Raw genomic sequence first — 20,947 nt, forward strand, 5'->3', positions numbered from 1 at the left:
ATTATGGTTTTCTCTGGGTATATGCCCAGTAGTGGGATTGCTGGGTCATATGGTAATTCTATTTAGTTTTTTAAGGAACCTCCTGTTATTTTATTTATTTATTTTTATTTTCAGCTGTGTTGGGTCTTCATTGCTGCCTGCGGGCTTTCTCTAGTTGCAGCAAGCAGGGGCTACTCTTTGTTGCAGTTCACAGGCTTCCCATCGCAGTGGCTTCTCGTTGCGGAGCTTGGGATCTAGGTGTGCAGGCTCAGTAGCTGTGGCGCACGGGCCTAGTTCCTCCCTGGTATGTGGGATCCTCCCCAACCATGGATCAAACCCGTGTCCCCTGCATTGGCAGGTGGACTCTTAACCACTGCACCACCAGGGAAGCCCCTGCATTATTAATTTTAGATGAAGTGATATTTTTCTGATATTAAGTCCTCCTATTCAGGAACATGGAGTCTTTTTTACTTAGGTTTTGGTTTATATCCTTTAATAAAATTTCATAATTTTGTTCTTGTAGATCCTGTGTCTTCCTTATTTTTTTTTTTTTTTTTTTTTTTTTACTTTTGGTCACTGATGTGAATAGGGTATTTTTTCCACCTCCAGTCTAACTAGACATTGCCTAGACAGAGGAAAGTTATAAATTAAGTTCTTTACTTTCACTTGGTCACTAAATTCTCTTGTTAATTCTAGTAGCTTATTCTAGTGGCTTCTTCTTTATTGATTTTTCTAGGAATACAATCGTATCTCCTGAAAAATAAAGATTTTTTCCTGATGTTTATCCTGGGAAGCTCTTTTTTAGCTATTTGACAGTGCTGCTATTTTCTATAGCTGCTTCCCCACTGCACGCAATTGTTGCTGCTGCCCAAGGCTGCACTGAGTGGCCTCCAATGAGACAGCTTTCTAAGAGAATATCCCATGATTGCTTTGTACAGGTGTCAAACACAATACAGTGGTTGTGGATGACAACACAATACAGTGGTTCTTGGTCTCTTAGCTCTCATATATTCCAATTCCAAGAGTCATTTACACACATTTTTGAGCTCACTGCCCTAATCACAGCAGTCAAGTTTCCACTTGGTCTCTTGCAACAGGCCCAGCAGGGAGTCCTGCCTGGGTACTTATTCTGATATTACTCTTACTCTTTGACAGGGAGATATACTCAGAGAGAACTTGACTGACCACCCTAATGAGCTTGTCTGGGTCACTCTCACATTTTCCAGTTTTATTTTCTTTATAGTACCAATCATTTTGGCAGATATGTTATTTATTGCTTTATTATCTGTCTCCCCAAGATAGAGCATATACTAGACAATTAATCTGATGAAACCAAGGAATTTCAATGTCTTCCTCACCCTTTTACCTCTAGTATCTAGAGTTGAAAACACCTAGTAGGCCTTCAATAAATACTTGTTTAATGAATGAACGTTGAGTTTTCTTGAAAATAATCTACATCACATTTATTTTTTTAATACCAACTTTTCTTATTTTTATTAAGAATGGTTGCTAATGATCCAGACAATTTTTCAGCTTAAGGGACAGATCAGATTATTTAAAGTGAATGGGTTTTCTGAAACTCAACATAGAAACGCAGAAAGAGTTGTGAGACTATAACACCAAGGGAGAGAACTCCCCAGGCAGGAATAAACATCTATCCTTCTACCTCAATGCTCAAACTCTGCATTTGTTGGAGATTAAACGCGATCTACTTAACTGTTTTGTCTTTTTTTCATTTCTGATAAAGGCTTTTTTGAGTTCCATTTCAAATGCTGTACCAATACGTTTACCGCTTTTTTTTTTTTTTTTAATTTACTGGAACTTTGTGGGAACTGAAGGGGAAAAGTTGCAGATCACTCAAACATCAGAAAGTCAAAGCAGGTTTCAGCCCATATATTATCTGTTATCTTGTTTTAGAGGGCCGACCAGTCTCCCCAATCGGTTCGACCGCACGGTTATGATCTCGCGACGTTGTTTTTATTCCACTCTACTTTCCCACGTTCAATTTACCAAGCCAGACACATGTACGGTGAAACTCTCAAGTTGATATCAAAATCATTTGAGGCATCAATTCAAGGTTACCTAGACAGGCGTTTTCAGTGGTTTACAGTGAGACGGTGGATAGTTTGCCACTGAGCGTAGGCAGTTTTGTTCGGATTGCGGGCAAACCTCCCCTACCTCGCCTTTTAACTTTTGTCCCCGCGGCTCCCAAGACCGCGAAGATCGTTTCCGGCGTTCTCCCCACTGGTCCAGGCCAAAACAGACACAGAAACACAGGAAGCGCCCGCCCTCGCACCCCCGGTCCCGCAGCACCTGGGCGCGCTCGCCCGATGCACTGTGGGCGCTGTAGTCTGGCCGGAACGTGTTCGCACCTACAAGTAACCTGACTGCGCTTTTCTTCCTCTGCCTGGTGCGCTGTCACCCTCCGCGGTTTCCGCTGAGGCTCCCGGCCCGGGACGCAGCGTTCCGGCGTGTCAGCTGTTCCCCTCTTGGGGACAGGAGGCGGAAGCCGGAGGGGCGCGGGGAGGAGCTACGCGTGCGGAGTGAACACCCACTCTACGTGCTCGTTCGCCCTGCGACCGCTGCGCGCGAGCCCGGCGTCCCCGCGGCGGGCAGCAGCTGCGGCAGCGGGGTCGGTGGAACTCCGAGGGGGTGGACGGAGCCCGCGGCGGCGGCGGCGGCGGCTGCAGCAACGAAATGGCGGAGACCGTGGCGGACACCCGGCGGCTGATCACCAAGCCGCAGAACCTGAATGACGCCTACGGGCCTCCCAGCAACTTCCTCGAGATCGATGTGAGCAACCCGCAGACAGTGGGAGTCGGCCGGGGCCGGTTCACCACCTACGAAATCAGGGTCAAGGTGAGGCCGTCTTACTCCCCTACGGAGAGACCCCTCCTACGGCCCCTGGTGCCCCCAGCCGACCCTGGAGCGCAAACCCTCAAACGGCCAAGGCCGCCTAGGCCGGGGCTCCCGGCTGTCCGCGGGCGGGGTCGTGGGCCAGGGCCCTTCTTCGTGTAGGGTTTGGATGGGGGCGGCAGAGTGAGCTGAGCCCAGCGCTGGCACTTGAAGAAGGTACTCGAAGAAGAGGGCGTGGGTTGAGCGCCGCTTGCCCCTCAAGCAGCTGATCTGGGAATGACATCTGAGTTGGAAAGGGGTAGATCTTTCGAGAACACAGCCCTTCATCGGGAAGGGAGCTAGCTGTGACTGAGAAAGGGGGTTTGCGCAAAGTTGAAGTATTTCCGGTTTTCTTTTCCTGTATACTTTTCTCCTAGGTGGCCAAGCCAAGCTGATTGCTTCAGGCCCTTCCCAAGCTACCAAACTCACCTAGGTTGTACGCTTTTCTGAACAGAAGAACCTCATGGGAGTTCACAAAAGCCTGACAAATTTGGTAGGGCTGAGCCAGGAGAGAACGGTGATTGGAAATGATTGACGTTAGTATTTTGGGCCACCGTCGAGCTAAAGGCTGAGGAGTGGGGAGTGTTGCCTACCTCACAATCAAAACTACCACTGCTTTAAGAAAAGCCTGTTCATTTAGGATTTTGCTCTCCTAATTTTGAGATTTGCACTTCACTGAATGAAGGAATCAGCTGAAGTAGAAACACATTTATAATTTAATAACTAGTATTTGTTGGCAGTAAGTAATTCAGATGATTTGAAAGATGCTAATTGAGAATAGCGCTTCACTTTCACTCTCTAGTTCAGAATTAAAGAATTTCCTCATGTATGGAAGTATCCTTAAAAATTAGTTACGTAAAACGAATCCAGCTGTTAATGACAACAACAACAAATTACTAAAAATTAAGCGTAAGAATTTGGTTTTAGAGTAATCAAAATTTACATAGCAAGTTACTATTAACATTTAAGTGGACTAATTTCTCATTAACTCACACTTTTTTGTGTGGTAAAATACAGCAAAGTTTAACATCTTAACCATTTTTAACTGTACAGTTTAGTAGTGTTCAGTTTATTCACTGTTGTGAAACTTACTTTAAAAAATGATTTACTTTTCATGTGTTGCTAGAAAAATGTAACAATCGTCAAACTTTTAAGATATGAAACGAACAGGTTCATGTTACAAGCCATGCTTGTCTCCCTAAGGATGTGTGGGCCACAAGCAGTCTTGTTACAGTGAAACTGCAAAATTTGAGCTCCAGTGTACCTAGGGAAGTACATTATCACGTAAGCCAAGTGAAAAAAATGAGGCACTTTTTTTTAACTTGGAATGGTTTGGGATTGTCTTAAATATATGGCAGATCGTTCACTAAAAAGAACTTCCTCTTTTACCCTTATTCACTAGCATGTTTTCCTTTATTTCTTGTGCTAAAACAGAGCCTGGTGGTCCTATTTCTAAACTTCCAGAGCTAGTACTTCCTGTCACACAACTGAAGTGGAATCTCCTGCCTACATTTCCTCCATTTAATAACTTTGTGTTTATCATGCTGAGTGCATTATATTAAATGGACTCTAGTATGATAATTATTTTTAAAAATTCATCTGATATTTTATTACCATATAGCTTACGTGACACTTAAAAATAGTGTTTATGGTATGATCATTTGTATTCTGGAGATTAAAATCCTTTTTAAGAGTGATTAATGAGTTAAGGAATTAACAAAGTACACATCTACACTGGTTTGTTAGATTATATACACCAGTTTGTTTTGCGTTAATGACTGTTAAGTCATAAGTCATGTGCCCTCTAAGAAAACGTAATTGAGTTTCTAATGCTTATGAAATGCCATTGGGGATTCTCTTAATAATGTAATGTATTAACTTAAAACTCAGGACACCATATAGTAAGATAGTAGAACTTATTTTAGCAGCATGTGATTTTTGAGAGAAATTAAGGTAGAACTGCCAGGGAGATGAATAGGTAAGTCATTTTGTCATTTTTTTTTATTACTACTTTTCTGAACTCTTCCTGCTATCCCTAGCTCCTGCTGCTTGCCTTCTGCTGTTGAATTTGACATGTGGCAAACCATTTTATGTTACAAAGTTTGGGCCCTTAAACTATCTTATAGTTACTGTCTCATTCTAATCTTGAGAAAAATGTTCCATTTTATAGGATCTGATTGAAATTACTCTAATTCACAGAGTAATTTTATCTGGATGGTGGCACTTTAGAATGCAAGTTTCCCAATCTCCATTTATCTTTTGGTTTGAGGATAGTGTTTAAGACTATTAGAATCACTTGATTAATATCTCTGGGCTTTTGAAAATAATTGGTACAGTGGTAATGTTTTTTAAAATTGTTCTAATGGTAGATATAGCAGAGAGCACCATAATGATTAAAGGTTTTTGAAAGCTCAGGGTCTAGAATTATTTTGGCATATTAAAGAGAAGGCTAAAGGTGAGATTCAGTCACTGTTTATGAAGTTTGTGCTATAATGTAACTTTAATTTTCTGGAGATTTTAAGTTAATTAAGGTCTGTTGTACCTGGAGACAACTGTTTTGAATAGGAGTGAAGTTAAGCATCTTTCTTTAGCTCTGAGTTCAAAGAATAGATTTATCATTTATTAGCAGAGTAAGGTGCAGAATCTAAGCTCCACTTCCCCTCTGTAAAATAGGTATGCTAATAATAGTACAGTTGGCCCTCTGTATCTGCTGGTTCCTCATAGGAGGATTCAACCAACCACAGATCTAAAATAATAGAAAAAAATTCCAGAAAGTTCCAAAAAGCAAAACTTGAATTTGCTGCACACTAGCAACTATTTATATAACATTTACATTGTATATTAAGTATTATAAGTAATGTAGAGATGATTTAAAGTAAAAGGGAAGGACTTCCCTGGTGGCATAGTGGTTAAGAATCCGCCTGCCAATGCAAGGGACACAGGTTCGAGCCCTGGTCCAGGAAGATCCCACATGATGCAGAGCAACTAAGCTCGTGTGCCACAACTACTGAGCCTGCGCACCACAACTACTGAGTCTGTGCATCACAACTACTGAGCCTGTGCTCTAGAGCCCACGAGCCACAAGTACTGAGCCCGTGTGCCACAACTACTGAAGCCCACATGCCTAGAGCCCGTGCTCTGCAACAAGAGAAGCCACTGCAATGTGGAAGCCCACGCACCGCAACGAAGAGTAACCCCTGCTCCCTGCAACTAGAGGAAGCCCCCATGCAGCAACAAAGACCCAATGCAGCCAAAAATAAATAAATAAATTTATTAAAAAATAAAGTAAAAGGGAGGATGTGTGTAGGTTATATGCAAATACTAAGCCATTTTATATAAGGAACTTGAGCATCTGCAGATTTTAATATGGAGGTGTGTGTGTCTTGGAACCAAATCCCCCGTGGATACTGAGGGATGACTGTACCTACCTCATAGGGATAAATGCCACAATGCACATAAATCTCTTTAGCACAGTGACTGATATATAATAGGCACTCAAAAGTTACCTCTTTCTAAATACAGCTACTTCTAAATTAAAAGTCAGGGGCTTCCCTGGTGGCGCAGTGGTTGAGAGTCCGCTTGCCGATGCAGGGGACACAGGTTCATGCCCTGGTCCAGGAGGATCCTACATGCCGCGGAGCGGCTGGGCCTGTGAGCCATGGCCGCTGGGCCTGTGCGTCCAGAGCCTGTGCTCTGCAACGGGAGAGGCCACAGCAGTGAGAGGCCCGCGTACTGAAAAAAAAAAAGTCATTGATCAGCTAACTACATTTTCTATGTTAATGTGCAGTTGAGCTACTAAAATCATTGAATTTTCTTGTCAAGAAACATATATTTTGTGGCATTCCACGTGGGAAGTTGAGATGCCATTCATAACATAGTAAATTTCACACTTAAGAACAAAAATAATGAATAGAATACTCCATATTTTAACGTAGTATGTTTCCTATGATTGTACTAGGATTTTTTTCCAGTTTGAGATATAATTGACCTACAAAATTGTATTTGTTTAGGGTGTACAACATAATGATTTGCTATATACATATATATAAATGATTACCACAATAATTTTTTAAATAAATTTATTTATTAATTTACTAACTTTTTGGCTGCGGTGGGTCTTCATTGCTGTGTGCAGACTTTCTCTAGTTGTGGTGAGCGGGCTTCTTATTACGGTGGCTTCTCTTGTTGCGGAGCACGGGCTCTAGGCGCACGGGCATCAGTAGTTGCAGCACGTGGGCTCAGTAGTTGTGGCTCACGGGCTCGAGTGCAGGCTCAGTAGTTGTGTTACACGGGCTTAGTTGCTCCGTGGCATGTGGGATTTTCCCAGACCAGGGCTCGAACCCCTGTCTCCTGCATTAGCAGGCGGATTCTTAACCACTGTGCCACCAGGGAAGTCCAATTACCACAATAATTTTAGTTAATATTCATCACTACACATAGTTCTAAAAGAAGCTTTTTGAAATTGAGGCATATTAAAACATAACACTGAATAGTAAAGTTTACTAATAAACAGTGTGATGAGAAAGATAGTGAAAGTCGCATCTTGACAGTATTTGCCATTCTAAACCTGTATTGGTGATTCTTCTCTGGATGAGTCCTCTCATTTTAAATTGAGAGTCATTAATATCCTGATCAGAAATAAGTTAATTTTTAGACTTGTTTTTAGGATTTATAAGAATCAGTTGTTAAAGGGCCAAAATAGTTTTTTAAAGAATCAAGGCATTTTGGAGCCAAAGGACATCTGCAGGATCTGTGTAGCTTTATCAGTTGGCCATGAGATGTTGTCTGATATACATATTTGCTGCCAGCTACAGCTCACCTCCAGGATCTCTATCAGGGAAAGGCATTTTGCTAGCTTTGAAGAGTCTCATCTTACCTAACCCATCCCTTAAGATGGGGGGAGGGAGGCAGTGGCAATTAAAAAGTAGCCCTGTTATATTGTGTTAAGGGAGTCTGTTCTATGTTGTTCATTTTGACAAATAAGGGAACCAAGGCACAGAAAGTTGTCTCTAACCCAAAGTAAATTATCTAACTAGTGTCAGAGCCAGGGTTGGATTTGAAGTATTCTGGTCCTGGGTCAGAATTGCTTCACAGCTGCAGTTAATTGAATTTAAAACAATACATTAAAACCTTTGTTATCCACTGCCTAGTGTTGGGTAACCCTCAAGTGTCTGAACCTTTAGAAGGAAATCCCAGTGTTGGCACCCTTGAGACCTGAGAGTTGACTCTTCAGTAATCCACAGTAGATAAGATGCACCCAGGAAAAATAAATAGCTTAAAAGAGCTTACTGTTGAATTCTGTGCTATGATGAGATGACCTGAAGAAAAAGTGTGTTGCTTGGCTTTCTCGTGTTATGTTAAAGCTGAAAAGTGAGGGGATTTATCACTTGAGTACCTGCTCTGTTCAATGGACTTTGCTATACATAGTATAATTTGATCTTTGTGGTAACCAAGCAGAGCAGATGATATCTTTGTTTTGCAAATGTGAAAGCTGAAGTCACTCTTGGTCCTCATCTATTGTCCTTCCTTCATCCTTATTCCAGTCCTGCTGAACTACTTGTATCTCCCAAGGAAGCTGAACTGGTATCCAGGCCTTTGCACACACTTCCTCCTCTGTTAAAAAGTCTTCCTTTAGCAGCCTCATCTATCATTACTTATCCTGCAGGACTCAGCCTTGATTTTACCTTTTTAGAGATTTTGCTGATCCCTGGAATCTAGACTGGATTTCCTTCCTGGGTGCCCTTGTAGCCCTATTAGGATTAAGTCTGTTTGCTTGTCTGCAGCTTCCTTTAGTTCCTGTTTCTTCTACTCTAACTTCCTAGAGGACGGGGACTGTCATGATCACCCTTACTCAACACCTAACATTGTGCTTGGCATGCAGTGAATTCTTCGGAATAAATGAAGTTTAGGGAGGTTAAGTAACTTGTCCAAAATCACAGCTATTAAATAGCAGAACTGGGATTTAAATGTATATTTTCTGACCTTCAGAGCCCTTTTTCTTCCATCCTCACTGAACATTCAGATCACCTGGAGCACTTCCGAAACCCTTTAGATTCTCTTTTAATTGGGTTGGGGTGGGATTTGGGAAGTGGCAATTTAAAAAGCACCCCAGCAAGGCCACCTTACTGATATGCAGCAAGGATTATCCCTGGTGGCACCAAGCTTTCTGTCTCTGAGAAATGACAGGTAGCAGAGAAGTATGAAAAAAAAAAAATGGAGCCACAATGGTTGGTAGCCTTGATGAGTTTTTTAAAAAGGCAAATTCTGGGGGGGGAAAAAGAAAGAAGAAGCAGATTCTTACAGCAAAGAGGAAAACCAGTGATATTTGCCAAAGATGAAAACTATTTTTAGAGGGGAGACAGTTTAGATACTAAGCTGAAAGCATGCCAGCAGCTTAGCTTTGGGGGAAGAAGGGAAGGCATTGACTACATTCAGCCAAGCCAGATCTTTTTGCCCCTGTCTTGCACCATCCATGTCTGTATCCCTGTGTAATAATCATGAGAGTAAGCCAGAAATCAGGAAGAGACAAAATATCTATCCACTTAAATAATCTTTATATTTTATTAATATTCCCACTCTATACCTTTAAAGTGGAAGATCTACAAGTGCTTAATTTTTAGCTGTTTTGGTGATTCCATGAGAGATTTTTCATCTCCTCACCTTCACAATCATGCTTACAAAAAAAAAAGGATTGAACTGTTACTTTTAGATACTTCTATGTTTGTACCATATTCTGCTTCCATGTAAGCAGAGCCAGCAATTTTTTGAGTATTAGATAAGAAAGATGGTGTCCAAGAAAAGCAATACTGTAATCTTGGTATTGCTGTTTACTGATTTCTTAGTTAAATGACTTAAAGCTCTCAGCCAGAGTTCTACTTCTTTTAAAGAAATATTTAACTTAGAATCTAGGAAATTAGACAAGGTAGTAAAATGTGACATATACTGTAGTTTGCCAGAAAGCTTGTATCAATTAAGATACAGTTTGGACTGGTCTCACAGAGACCTCAAAAAATGAGTTTATTTTTTTCTTGTGAAAAAGTCTCTAGCAGTCCAGGGCTTGTATTGTGACTATCAGCTCCCAGTATCACATCCATATTCTAGCCAAGGGGAAGGCATATTCCTGCCCCATTGCCACATTTGGCTACAAAGGAAGCTGGAATTTAGTCTAGCTGGGCAGCCGTATGAAGAAAGGAGGAACAGACACTGTTCTCTGCTTCACCACGGTGGCAAATAAGTGATTGGGATCAGCCTTCTAGGGTATGGCTCTAGCAACATTCTGATCATGTCTCTTGATTCTTTCCTTTGCTGATGACTGAAATTTCAATGTTTAGAGAAAGTTCATTTGATTTGTAAAAAATAAAATTTGAGCTCCCATTTTGACATTCTAAAATGTGAATAAGTTTCCATCCCTTCCTGAGAAAATTTTGGTGAGTAGAGAAAAGAGGCACGCATGAAGACATGGCGTATTGATAGAGGTATATCATGGGGTTGAGTTTGGTTTAGAGGTACTGAAAATAGATGATTAACATTTTTTGGCCTTCAGTGACTTTAAAACTATAGGCGGTTTTACCTAGGACCAGCGTTTTAGCTGATGACATTGAATGATGGAGTATATTGTTTGAGCCACCTAAGTAAGTGAGGTCAATGTCTCTTACCAGAGAATCATAGGAAGACTTTAAATTATTTTAATAAAATTACTTAGTGCCTAACAATATTGGAATGGTCACTTTCTAAATTCTTTGCCCTCTAGGCTTTGCTTTTATCAATGATGTAGCATCTCTGTTTCCTTGGCTTTCCTAAAATTATTCCACACCTGCCACCTATAGCTTGTTTGCTTCTGTTTTTTCCATTCCTGTCCTTGTGGTATGAGCTTCTCTGTGCTGTAGGAAGTTTGGGCATTCTAATCCATAGAGAGGAACAAAGGAGCCTCAAAGCTCCCCTTCTCATGTCTAGTTCTCAGTATCTCCTCTCTTGCCATGCAGTTATTGATCATCTTCAGGTAGAAATAGAAGCAGATAAAAATCTTGTTGGCTAGGCATACTTCTGTGTATCACCAGATCTTTGTTTAAATTTACACTCAAATATTACCTCCATATTATATAACTGAGAACATTCTTAAGACACTAATCACTCTAGAGCAGGGATCAGCAAGCTATGGGCTTCCCTGTTTTGTAAAGTTTTATTAGAACACAGCACACCTTGTAATGTTCTGTTTACATAGTATTTATGACTACTTTCGCACTGAAAGGGCAGAGTTTAGTAGTTGCAACAGCCTAAAATATTTACTGTCTTGCCATCTGAGAAAAAGGTTGCCAATCCCTGGTCTAAATTTTATGTAGCATTGAAGTATTGGAAATCAAAAGCACTTGGAGAATCTTATTTTCAAAACATGAGACTTTGAAAAAAACATTCAATTAGAATGCCAGTAGTAAATGATGGAGGAAATGGTAGTTAAATATAACACTGCTAGTTAGGTTTTTTTCCTTAGACATTCATCAAATACCAATAGGATTTTAAAGCATAGTCCTATTCTTCGGTGCTGAATGGAAATATTAGATGCCATTTTTTCCTTCTGAAGGTCCTGTTTTTGCAAACACACAATCTAACTTTGTGAGTTATTAGATTACATCTACTATTCATATTAAGGCCAAGCACAAGGATTTTTAGTTTATAAAATTAATTTTCCTACTTGAAGCTCTTCATAAACTCCTTTGAATAACTACTTAGAGAGAGTTGGTGCTGATAAAAACTGTTAAGCAGCTGGTTCATGGTAGTTGAGGTTCAGTCAATAAACCAGTGGCAAAACTGAAGATGGTGCCTGACAAAACTATAGTCAGTTCTAGCCAGGATTGGGGTTTGGATATTTTTCAGCTCAGAATTAATTTTTCATGCCATATCATCATTTAATGTTTTGTGTTCTTACATGGTAACTCTCTACGTATTATGGCAGTATACCATTATTAAATGATTAAATTAGTATTGGTTGAACTATTGACGTGGGTAAGTTTAATGTCTGAGTTGTAGAAAGGGGTTAAGTTGAAAATTGAGAAACTGTAATATTAGCTCTCAAAACGGGACAAAAATTGGTAAAATTTTTATCTTAGTTTAAAGGGTAGTTGATGTTGATACACTGAAGTTGAAATAAATTATAGAGCTTTTCGCTAAGATGTTAGGATATGGTTCTTATCTGTACTCTGTGTATTTGTCCAGTTTTATTCTCTCAAGATTCTAATCTAACTAAATTTCTTTTTAGATTTAACTTGACATTTGAGTAGCTCCTGTGGGCCAGTTGTTTTATTGAGCACTTGGAATGCTAAGTTTAATAAGACATGGTTGCTGCATTTAGCAAGTTCACACCAACCTGAAACAGGACTAGACGTTTTCTTTTATCAGTTTTCCCTAAAAGTGTCCAATAAATGAACATTTATGAACCACCTACTACATCCCAGACACTGTGCTAACATATGTCTTGCCCTTAAAGGCAAGAAACTTATAGACTGGAGGTAGGGAGGTAGGTCAATTCAATTCAGTTCAATTCAGTTCAATTTAATGGTACTACTTGGTGAAGATAGTCATAATGTGCAGTAGGAACCCAAGCCTGCATGAGGGACCAGGGGTGTAAGGGCAGAATGGGCCGGGAATGTTCTAGGCAGAGAGAGCAGCTGTCTTTTCTGTCCTTCACTGCCAACATCTGATGTCAATAACCTGCCAAAGTCACACAGTATTAATACTGGATTCTGACCACTTTATGCCCTGGGACCCCTTGTTACTGTCCGGCTCGTACATCTTTCTCTACCTCTTTATTTATGGTTTGTTTTGTTTTAAGCATCTCTTGGGCAATTGCTATATCTCAGGCAGTATGGTAGGCACTTTCTTCTGTGTTTCTTTGATATAGTTTTAGTTATCTGACTGTCTCTTCTTAGAAACTATAATGACTCTCATTTCCAGTTACAACAGATCATAGAAATAAACCAGGGTCATTCTTACTTAACAGTAGTCATTTCCTTTATCAGCCTGATCATGCTTTGTGATATAGCCAAGAAAGTTTACCTGCTGTCCTCCTCCCAAACCTAACCCAAATGACCTTATTTATTCCTCCTTGCAAAAGCTCATCCAGATATATATACAATGTATAGGCTGGTTTTCCCACTAACCAATATTGTATCAGTTGCATAACAAACCACCCCAAAACTTAATGATATGAAACAGTGATTTATTTCCATCCATTCTGTGGTTTGGCTGGGCAGTTTCTCTGCTAGTTTTTGCCTGTGCTCTCCAGCTTTTGAGCTGGAGATTTGGCATGTCTGGCATTTGATGGCATGTCTGGCTATCCCCTGGGGTGCCTCATTCTCTTCTATATGGCTTCATTCTCCAGTAGGCTATACTGGCTTCCTTATATGGCAGTCTTAGAATAGCATTCCAAGAGAATGAAGATAGAAAGTTGCAAGACCTTTTGAGTTTTAGGCTCTGAAACTTGCTTGTCACTTCTACCACATTCTCTTGGTCAAAGCAAGTCATAAAGCTAGTCTAGATTCAAATAGACTCCACCTCTCAGATGGAAGGAGCTTCAAAGAATTTGTGGCAACATTTATTTACCACACATTACTTGTTAGGGACCTCCAAATGTCATAGTTGGTGGCACCTGTGGCTTGGGTGATTGTGGGAGCAGAATAACAATTCCTCAAAGATTTCTACTCCCTAATAACTAGAACCTGTGAATATGTTACCTTACATATGTTACCTTTGGAGATAATAATCAAATTAAGGATCTTGAGATGGATAGGTTGTCTTGGATTATCTGGGTGGGTCCAGTATAATCACAAGCGTCCTTATAAGTGAAACAGGCAGGAGAGTCAGTTACAGAAGATGTGACAATGGAAGCAGAGATTGGAGTGATCTTATTGCTGACTTTGAAGATGGAAGAAAGGACCATGAGCTGAAGAATGCAGGTAGCCTCCAGAATCTAGATAAGACAAGGAAACAAATTCTCTCCTAGATCTTCCAGAAGGAATGCAGCCCTAGTGACATCTTGATTTAGCCCATTGAGACTCATTTCAGGCTTCTGACCACCAAAACTGTGAGATAATAAATTTGTGTTGTTTTAAGCTACTAAGCTTGTGGTAATTTGTTAAAGCAGCAATAGGAAGCTAGTAAGAATGACATGCCGCTGTCCTAAAGATCATTTCCAACAGAAGGAAACACTGTAGACTCACTCCAAGAGAATGAGAGTCAGTGGGGACTGGGGCTCAGCCTGACTCTGAGCCTTGGTCATAGGCCACACAGCCATATCTTTCTTTTCTTCATCAGAATCTAGCACCATCAGCTCTCATTATCCTTGCCTTCTAGTCTGCCAAGGTGTTTTACCAAAGGCATAGAAAAATATTTTTTCTCATGGAAAAAGTTAAGCGTGTTACTTAATAGCCTGTAGAGGATTAGTTTTCCAGACTATAGAGAAAATTACTAAAATACTGTCACTTTGGCTGTCCAAGTGTAGGTCAAGATTAACTGCATTTTTTAAAAAGTATTGGGTATAAGAGGAAGAACCACCTAATCTTTGATACACTTGTTTACCCTTGCTGTTGCCTTTGTATGAGAGAGGGCTAACTTCTGAGACTAGACAAGTGTAAAATAATGTTTTAGGTGATGAATACCTTAGGTTATTGGCTCTTGATTAAAACTTAGAAAAGATTTCAGACTCTATTGTAAGGCCTTTGACCCTCCATAATTCCAAACAAAGTCTTAAAGCAAAAGTATCTTCCATTCACTGCACACCTTAGGAGAAAAGTATTTTGACTGTTGCAACTTGTGATACTAGGTCTCAAAGTCTAAAATATATTTAAGGATTTCAAACAGTGAATGTATAACTAAATAATTTCTTCTGATGTCACACGATTTTTTATGTTTCTATTTTGAGAAGAAACCTGAACCTTAACTTGAGGCAGTCATTCAAAATGAACAAAAACAATCTTTTAAAACACCCACGTCCATTTGTGACAGAATAGGTTTTAAAAATCCAACTTAAAAGATCATGAAGCATATAAAAATATGTATGAAATATGTATGGTACCCAGAGCTTCTTTATGAAGAAGGTTCAAGAATGTCAAAGCTAACAGAGCATTGTAGAAGGATTATAATTATATAGAATCTGATCAAACTTTAATAAAATTAAGAAAAGCTTTATAGGTTGAAGTAGGACATCAGTTATGGATATACTTCAGTGGATTATTTAGAACTAATATGTTCTTTGATCTGCTTTTCTCTAGAACTTTTGATATTCTTTGTCTAAATCTGCTTTAATACAGTAGCCATTAGCTATATTGGGCTATTTAAAGTTTTAGACTCAGACTACCAGACATATCTTTGTCCAGTTTTCCTTGGAATTCAGATTGACTTGTTTGACTTTAGTTGACTATAATTGATATTGGCCTCAAATATACAGGATGGCTCATATATGAAGGGACCAGTGCACCCAGGGTTTTTTCTCCTGAGGTTTTGTTTTGTTTTGCTTTTTATCTTTTGCCCTGTCTCTCTGTTTCTGGTCAGTGGTCACTCACAATCTGGTCACTGTTAACCCCTGTGCCAAACTCTAGGTGTGACTGACTGCAGACACACCCCGTTCTTTACTGATTGAGAGAGAGAAATTTTCTTAATTTCTCTCTTTTAATCAAACAAAGGTTAGAGACTTATTTTCTTTTTTTTTCTAAGTTGCCCAAGAGGCAAGGTTTTTTCTTTTTAATAAATTTATTTATTCATTTTTGGCTGCATCGGCTCTTCGTTGCTGCACGCGGGCTTTCTCTAGTTGCTGCAAGCCAGGTCTACTCTTCATTGCAGTGTGCGGGCTTCTCATAGCAGTGGCTTCTCTTGTTGCAGAGCACAGGCTCTAGGTGCGCAGGTTTCAGTAGTTGTGGCTGGCGGGCTCTAGAGTGCAGGCTCAGTAGTTGTGGCGCACAGGCTCAGTTCCTCCGTGGCATGTGGGATCTTCCCAGACCAGGGCTTGAACCCATGTCCCCTGCATTGGCAGGTGGAATCTTTTTTTTTTTTTTTGCGGTATGTGGGCCTCTCACTGTTGTGGCCTCTCCCATTGCGGAGCACAGGCTCCGGATGCGCAGGCTCAGCGGCCATGGCTCACGGGCCCAGCCGCTCCACGGCATGTTGGATCCTCCCGGACTGGGGCACGAACCCGTGCCCCCTGCATCGGCAGGCGGACTCTCAACCACTGCGCCACCGGGGAAGCCCCCAAGCAAGCGGAATCTTAACCACTGCCAGCAGGTAAGTCCGACTTATTTTCTTGATAGGATCATTTTATTACTTTAGGAAATTGAGTATCATGTGGTTTCAGAGACATCTTAGCAGTTTTTTGATGTCAGTATTGCTAGAAATTCTAGATTCTATGCCAGAGTCTGCAGAGAAATTTTGTTTTAATTCCTAGTTGCTGTTATTTACTATTGTTATTTCCTATACTTGCCCTGACATTACATTTTGTTTCTCTCACTCTCCATCCATTCCTTTATAGGGTTCCCTGGTGTTATTCCACCAATAGAAGACCTGACACATACCTCATTTTCTTTTTGGGTTTTGACTGATAGGTCTATCATAGTGTTTAAGTTTTCCTCTCAAGGAAGCTAGACTTCTCTCCCAGTTGATCTAAACATCTGGGGCAGTCTTTCCCAACCTAGTGATGGTAGAAGAGAACTGGAGGCGGACTTAGTATTATGTGTGTTGGGGGTAGAGGAACAAAACTTTGAGTACTTATGTACCATGGACTTCCATTCTTTTAGAGTCTACTAATTTTTTTGTTATTTGGGAGATAGCATTTAACAAATTCTAAGTGTTTAACACTTGAACTATGGACATGAATTCATATCCCAGTTTTGCCCTACCTGCTAATTGAGTGCCCTTGATCAATTAACCCCTCTGAACTTTTTGTCCATCCTAAGATGAGAGTGTTAGGATCTTCCTCAGAATTACATGAGAATTAAATGACGTGTGTTATGGACTTTAAATACTATCTTGTTTATTTAATATTAGCTGCTGCTGTTATTATCTGAGAGTTGGCTCCAGCTTTCTATTTATTGCACTGTCAAAAAGGAGAAGAAAGTGCTGATTTCAGCAAATGATTAGTTTTAAGAACCCATTACTCATTCTCTTATAGAATGTATTATTTTAAACATTCTTATAGAATGTATTATTATTTGGCAATAGATGGTAGTGATGGTTGCACAACAGTGTGAATGTACTTAATGCTACAGAACTCTGTACACTTAAAACTGCACACTTTGGGGCTTCCCTGGTGGCGCAGTGGTTGAGAGTTCCCCTGCCGATGCAGGGGACACGGGTTCGTGCCCTGGTCCAGGAAGATCCCACATGCCGCGGAGCGGCTGGGCCCGTGAGCCATGGCCGTTGAGCCTGCGCGTCTGGAGCCTGTGCTCCACAACGGGAGAGGCCACAACAATGAGAGGCCCGCGTACCGCAAAAAAAAAAATTATCATAAATGCAGTACCTTAAAATATTACCTTAACAGTTTCTATAAGTCAGAGTTCTGGGCATGGCTTAGCTCGGCCCTTTGCTCAGGTCTCACAAGGCCTACAGTCAGGGGTTGGCCAAGATTTTGGTCTCATGTGAGGGTTGGGATTCTTTCCAGGCTCACAGAATTGGCAGAATTCATTTTCTTGGAGGTTATAGAATTTATAGTAGCCTTCCTCTTCAAGGCTAGTCAGACTATCTCTTTGGTTTAAGAGGAACCAAAGCCCTCTTTTAAGGGACTCACCTGATTTAAGTCAAACCCATCCCCCCAAAATCTCCCTTTTGATGAACTCAAAGTCAAAATGATTAGGGACTTTATTTAATTCCATTTGCAAAATTCTTTCACTTTGTCAGAGAATGTAATCTAATCTTTGAAGTGACATCCATAAGACTCACCCACACCTAAAAGGAGGTGTGTACACCATGGGGTGGGAATTTGGGGGGCCGTGTCAGAATTCTGTCTACTATGCTAGGTACAGAATTATTTGTTGTGTTTTCTTTCAACATTCTGAATATTCTACTGCTTCCGGGTCCCCATTGTTTCAGGGGAGAGTCAGCTGTTAATCTTATTGTGGGGGATTGGGGGGTATGTGATGAGTCATTTTTCTCTTGCTACTTTCAAAATTTTCTGCTTGTCTTTGTCTTTAAACACTTTGACCATGATGTATATAGAGTCTTTTTATGTTTCTCCTACTTGGAATTCATTGAGCTTCTTGGATGTGCAGATTAAAGATATTAGTCAAATTTGGCAAGTTTTCAGTCATTATTTATTCTCTTTGTCTCATTCTGAGACTCCCGTTTCACCTGTGTTGGTATGCTTGGTGGAGTCTCACAGGTCTCTGAGACTGCTTTTTTTTTGTTTTGTTTTTTTTCCTGTATATTCTTCAGAATAAAAAGTTGGTTGATCTGTCTTCACATTTGTTGATTCTGTTGTCTGCCAGTTCAGATCTGCTGTTGAGCCCCTCCAGTGAATTTTTCATTGCAGTTATTGTACTTTTCAACTCCAGAATTCCAGTTTGGTTCTTCTTTATAATCTCTTTTTGTTGAGATTCTCTGTTCATTGAGTCATTGTCATCATACTTTGAATTCTGTAAGTATGGCTTCCTTTGGTTCTTTGAACATATTTGTGATAGCTGCTTTGAAATCCTTGTCAGCTTAGTCCAACAACTGAACACCCTCAGAGACAAGTTTCTGTTGACTGTTTTCACCCCCATACGGGTTACACTTTCTTGTTTCTTTGCATGTTTTATAATTATTTTGTTAAACCAAGCATTTTAGATGATACATTTTAGAGACTGTTGAGCTAGATCACCTCTTGGCTTTCCTCCCAGGGGAGCTCTGATGCTGTATCTTTATTTTTTTTTAAGGACTTGCCTGTACTAAGTCTGTAGTTTGCAGTTGCTGATATTTTTCTTTCTCTCTCTCTCTCTCTCTATCTCTCTCTCTCTCTCTCTCTCTCTGTGTGTGTGTGTGTGTGTGTGTGTGTGTGTGTGTGTGTGTGTTTTAAGCCTGGCTTCCTAGAGGGTCACCCTTGGATCAGGACTGCTTTAGTAGTCACACAGTGACTGTTCAGAGGTTCTGCATAAACACCTTGAGCTAGTAAGGCTTCTGCCCTTTGCTAGTGTGTTTGTTTGTATGTAGGTTGGGGAATTGAAAGTAAAAGCCAGGTTACAAGTTTGTTTCAGCTTTCACTTTGTGCCAAGTCTTCTCATGTCTTTATCTCTCCTGTATCTCTGAAAGACCTCATATTCCGTTACAGATGTATGGATAATGCGGGTCCTCACCATTCTTTTCTGAGCTTGCATACAGCTTTGTGCAAGCACATAGCCTTTCAGACCACCAGGGGTAAGTGAGAGCTTATCAAGGCCTGTCATTGCTGTGCCATTCTCAGGATACCCCTGCTAAAATTCTGGCAAGTCTGCTGATTTGTTTCTTGCCCCAGTCAGTACTGCAACCTTGGACTACTGCAGTATTGGCCTTCCCCAATTGTTTGCCACCAAGATCACTATTGTTAACAACACCTGGAACTTTTCTTCATTCTACTCTTGATCAGTGATCTGTCTCCCTCTAGCAGCAATGGTGCTGGTTTGCACAGGTTGCCTCACTGGTAGAACTACTAGTTTTATATTTGATTTTTTTGGAGGGAGAGAGTTTACCAAGCTCCTTACCCCACCATTCCGGCAGTTCCACCCTTATCTTTTTACATTTGTTGACTGAAAAAAAAAAAAAAAAGGCACAACCTGAAAGATGAGAACTATGGTTTATTCTGCAGACTTGCTGAAGACTTAAGCCCAGGAGGCAGCCTCTCAGATAACTCTGAGGGACTGTTCCAAAGAGGTAAGGGAGGAGCTAGGATACGTAGGAGTTTTTGCAACAAATACCAGGTAGTTGGAACATCAAAAGATTAATTAAAGACAAACAGACATCAGGTTAATGAATTTAGTGCTTTTTACGTATGGGAAGAAGCAAGAGTCTGGGCTCATTGAAATCATTCCTTTGATATGCACCTTAACTATCTAGGACCAGTATCCTGTTTTTCTCCATCCTGAATCCCTTGAGGGTGCACAGTGTGAGGGGGTGGAGTGGAGGGCCGGCTGCAGTGGCTGATGGTTTGATGGCCTCAACATCCTTTGCTTCTGATATGGCAGGTGACATTTTTAGTCCACACTTTACACCTTTCTTTTAGGTTCCATATTTTAAAGAAACAACGTTTTACGCATTATGGGTTTTTAAAAATTTTTATTTATTTTATTTTTGGCTCCGTTGGGTCCTCGTTGCTGCGCACGGGCCCTCTCTAGCTGTGGTGAGCAGGGACCACTCCCTGCCGTGGCGCGGGCATCCCACTGCAGTGGCCTCCCCTGCTGCGGAGCACAGGCTCCAGGCACAGGGGCCTCAGTAGTCATGGTGCATGGGCTTCAGTAGTTGTGGCTCACGGGCTCTAGGGTGCAGGCTCAGCAGCTGTGGTGCTCGGGCCCAGCTGCTCCGCAGCATGTAGGATCCTCCCAGACTAGGGATTGAACCCGTGTCCCCTGCATTGGCTGGCAAACTCCCAACCACTGAACCACCAGGGAAGCTCTCCTTTTTTTTTTGGTATTTTTTTTAAAACTTTTTTTTTTTAAGTACTCTTTTTTTTTTTGAATTTTCAAATTTTATTTATTTTTTTATACAGCAAGTTCTTATTAGTTATCCATTTTATACATATTAGTGTATATATGTCAATAAAAGTTTTTTTAACTTTTATTTTATATTGGAGTATAGTTGATTTACAGTGTTGTGTTAGTTCATATTATTATGTTTTAATGTTAATTTATGGGTGCTCAGAAGCACTTGTTATGCAGTGTTTAAATATTTTTAAAAGCCTCTTAACCAAGTATTACTTAGCTCTTTGCACATAGTAGTTGTTGAACTGTTTATTAAATGTTTAGTAGATTTTTTAAAAATTATTTATTTATTTTTGGCCATGTCGGGTCTTAGTTGCAGTGTGCAGGCTCTTCACTGCAGCATGTGGGCTTCTCTCTAGTTGTGGCGTATGGGCTCCAGAGTGCGTGGG

At 40.6% G+C, this 20,947-nt stretch overlaps 1 protein-coding gene across 3 annotated transcripts in view; it reads left to right on the top strand.

Moving 5' to 3' along the window:
* The first annotated feature begins 2,341 nt into the window (after positions 1-2,341).
* The window catches only part of SNX3 (sorting nexin 3), a 44,294-nt gene continuing 25,688 nt past the window's right edge, over positions 2,342-20,947 (top strand). The window contains exon 1 of one of the 3 annotated variants that reach the window (XM_032651286.1): positions 2,342-2,838. In XM_032651286.1, coding sequence (XP_032507177.1) covers positions 2,677-2,838 — 162 coding nt within the window. In that variant the 5' untranslated portion in view covers positions 2,342-2,676. Of the gene's footprint in view, positions 2,839-13,660; positions 16,144-20,947 lie in introns of those variants that run through there. The other 2 variants (XM_032651288.1, XM_032651287.1) reach the window with 2 other exon arrangements.

This window comes from Phocoena sinus, chromosome 12 (genome assembly GCF_008692025.1).
Source record: "Phocoena sinus isolate mPhoSin1 chromosome 12, mPhoSin1.pri, whole genome shotgun sequence".
Classification (NCBI taxonomy): domain Eukaryota; kingdom Metazoa; phylum Chordata; class Mammalia; order Artiodactyla; family Phocoenidae; genus Phocoena; species Phocoena sinus.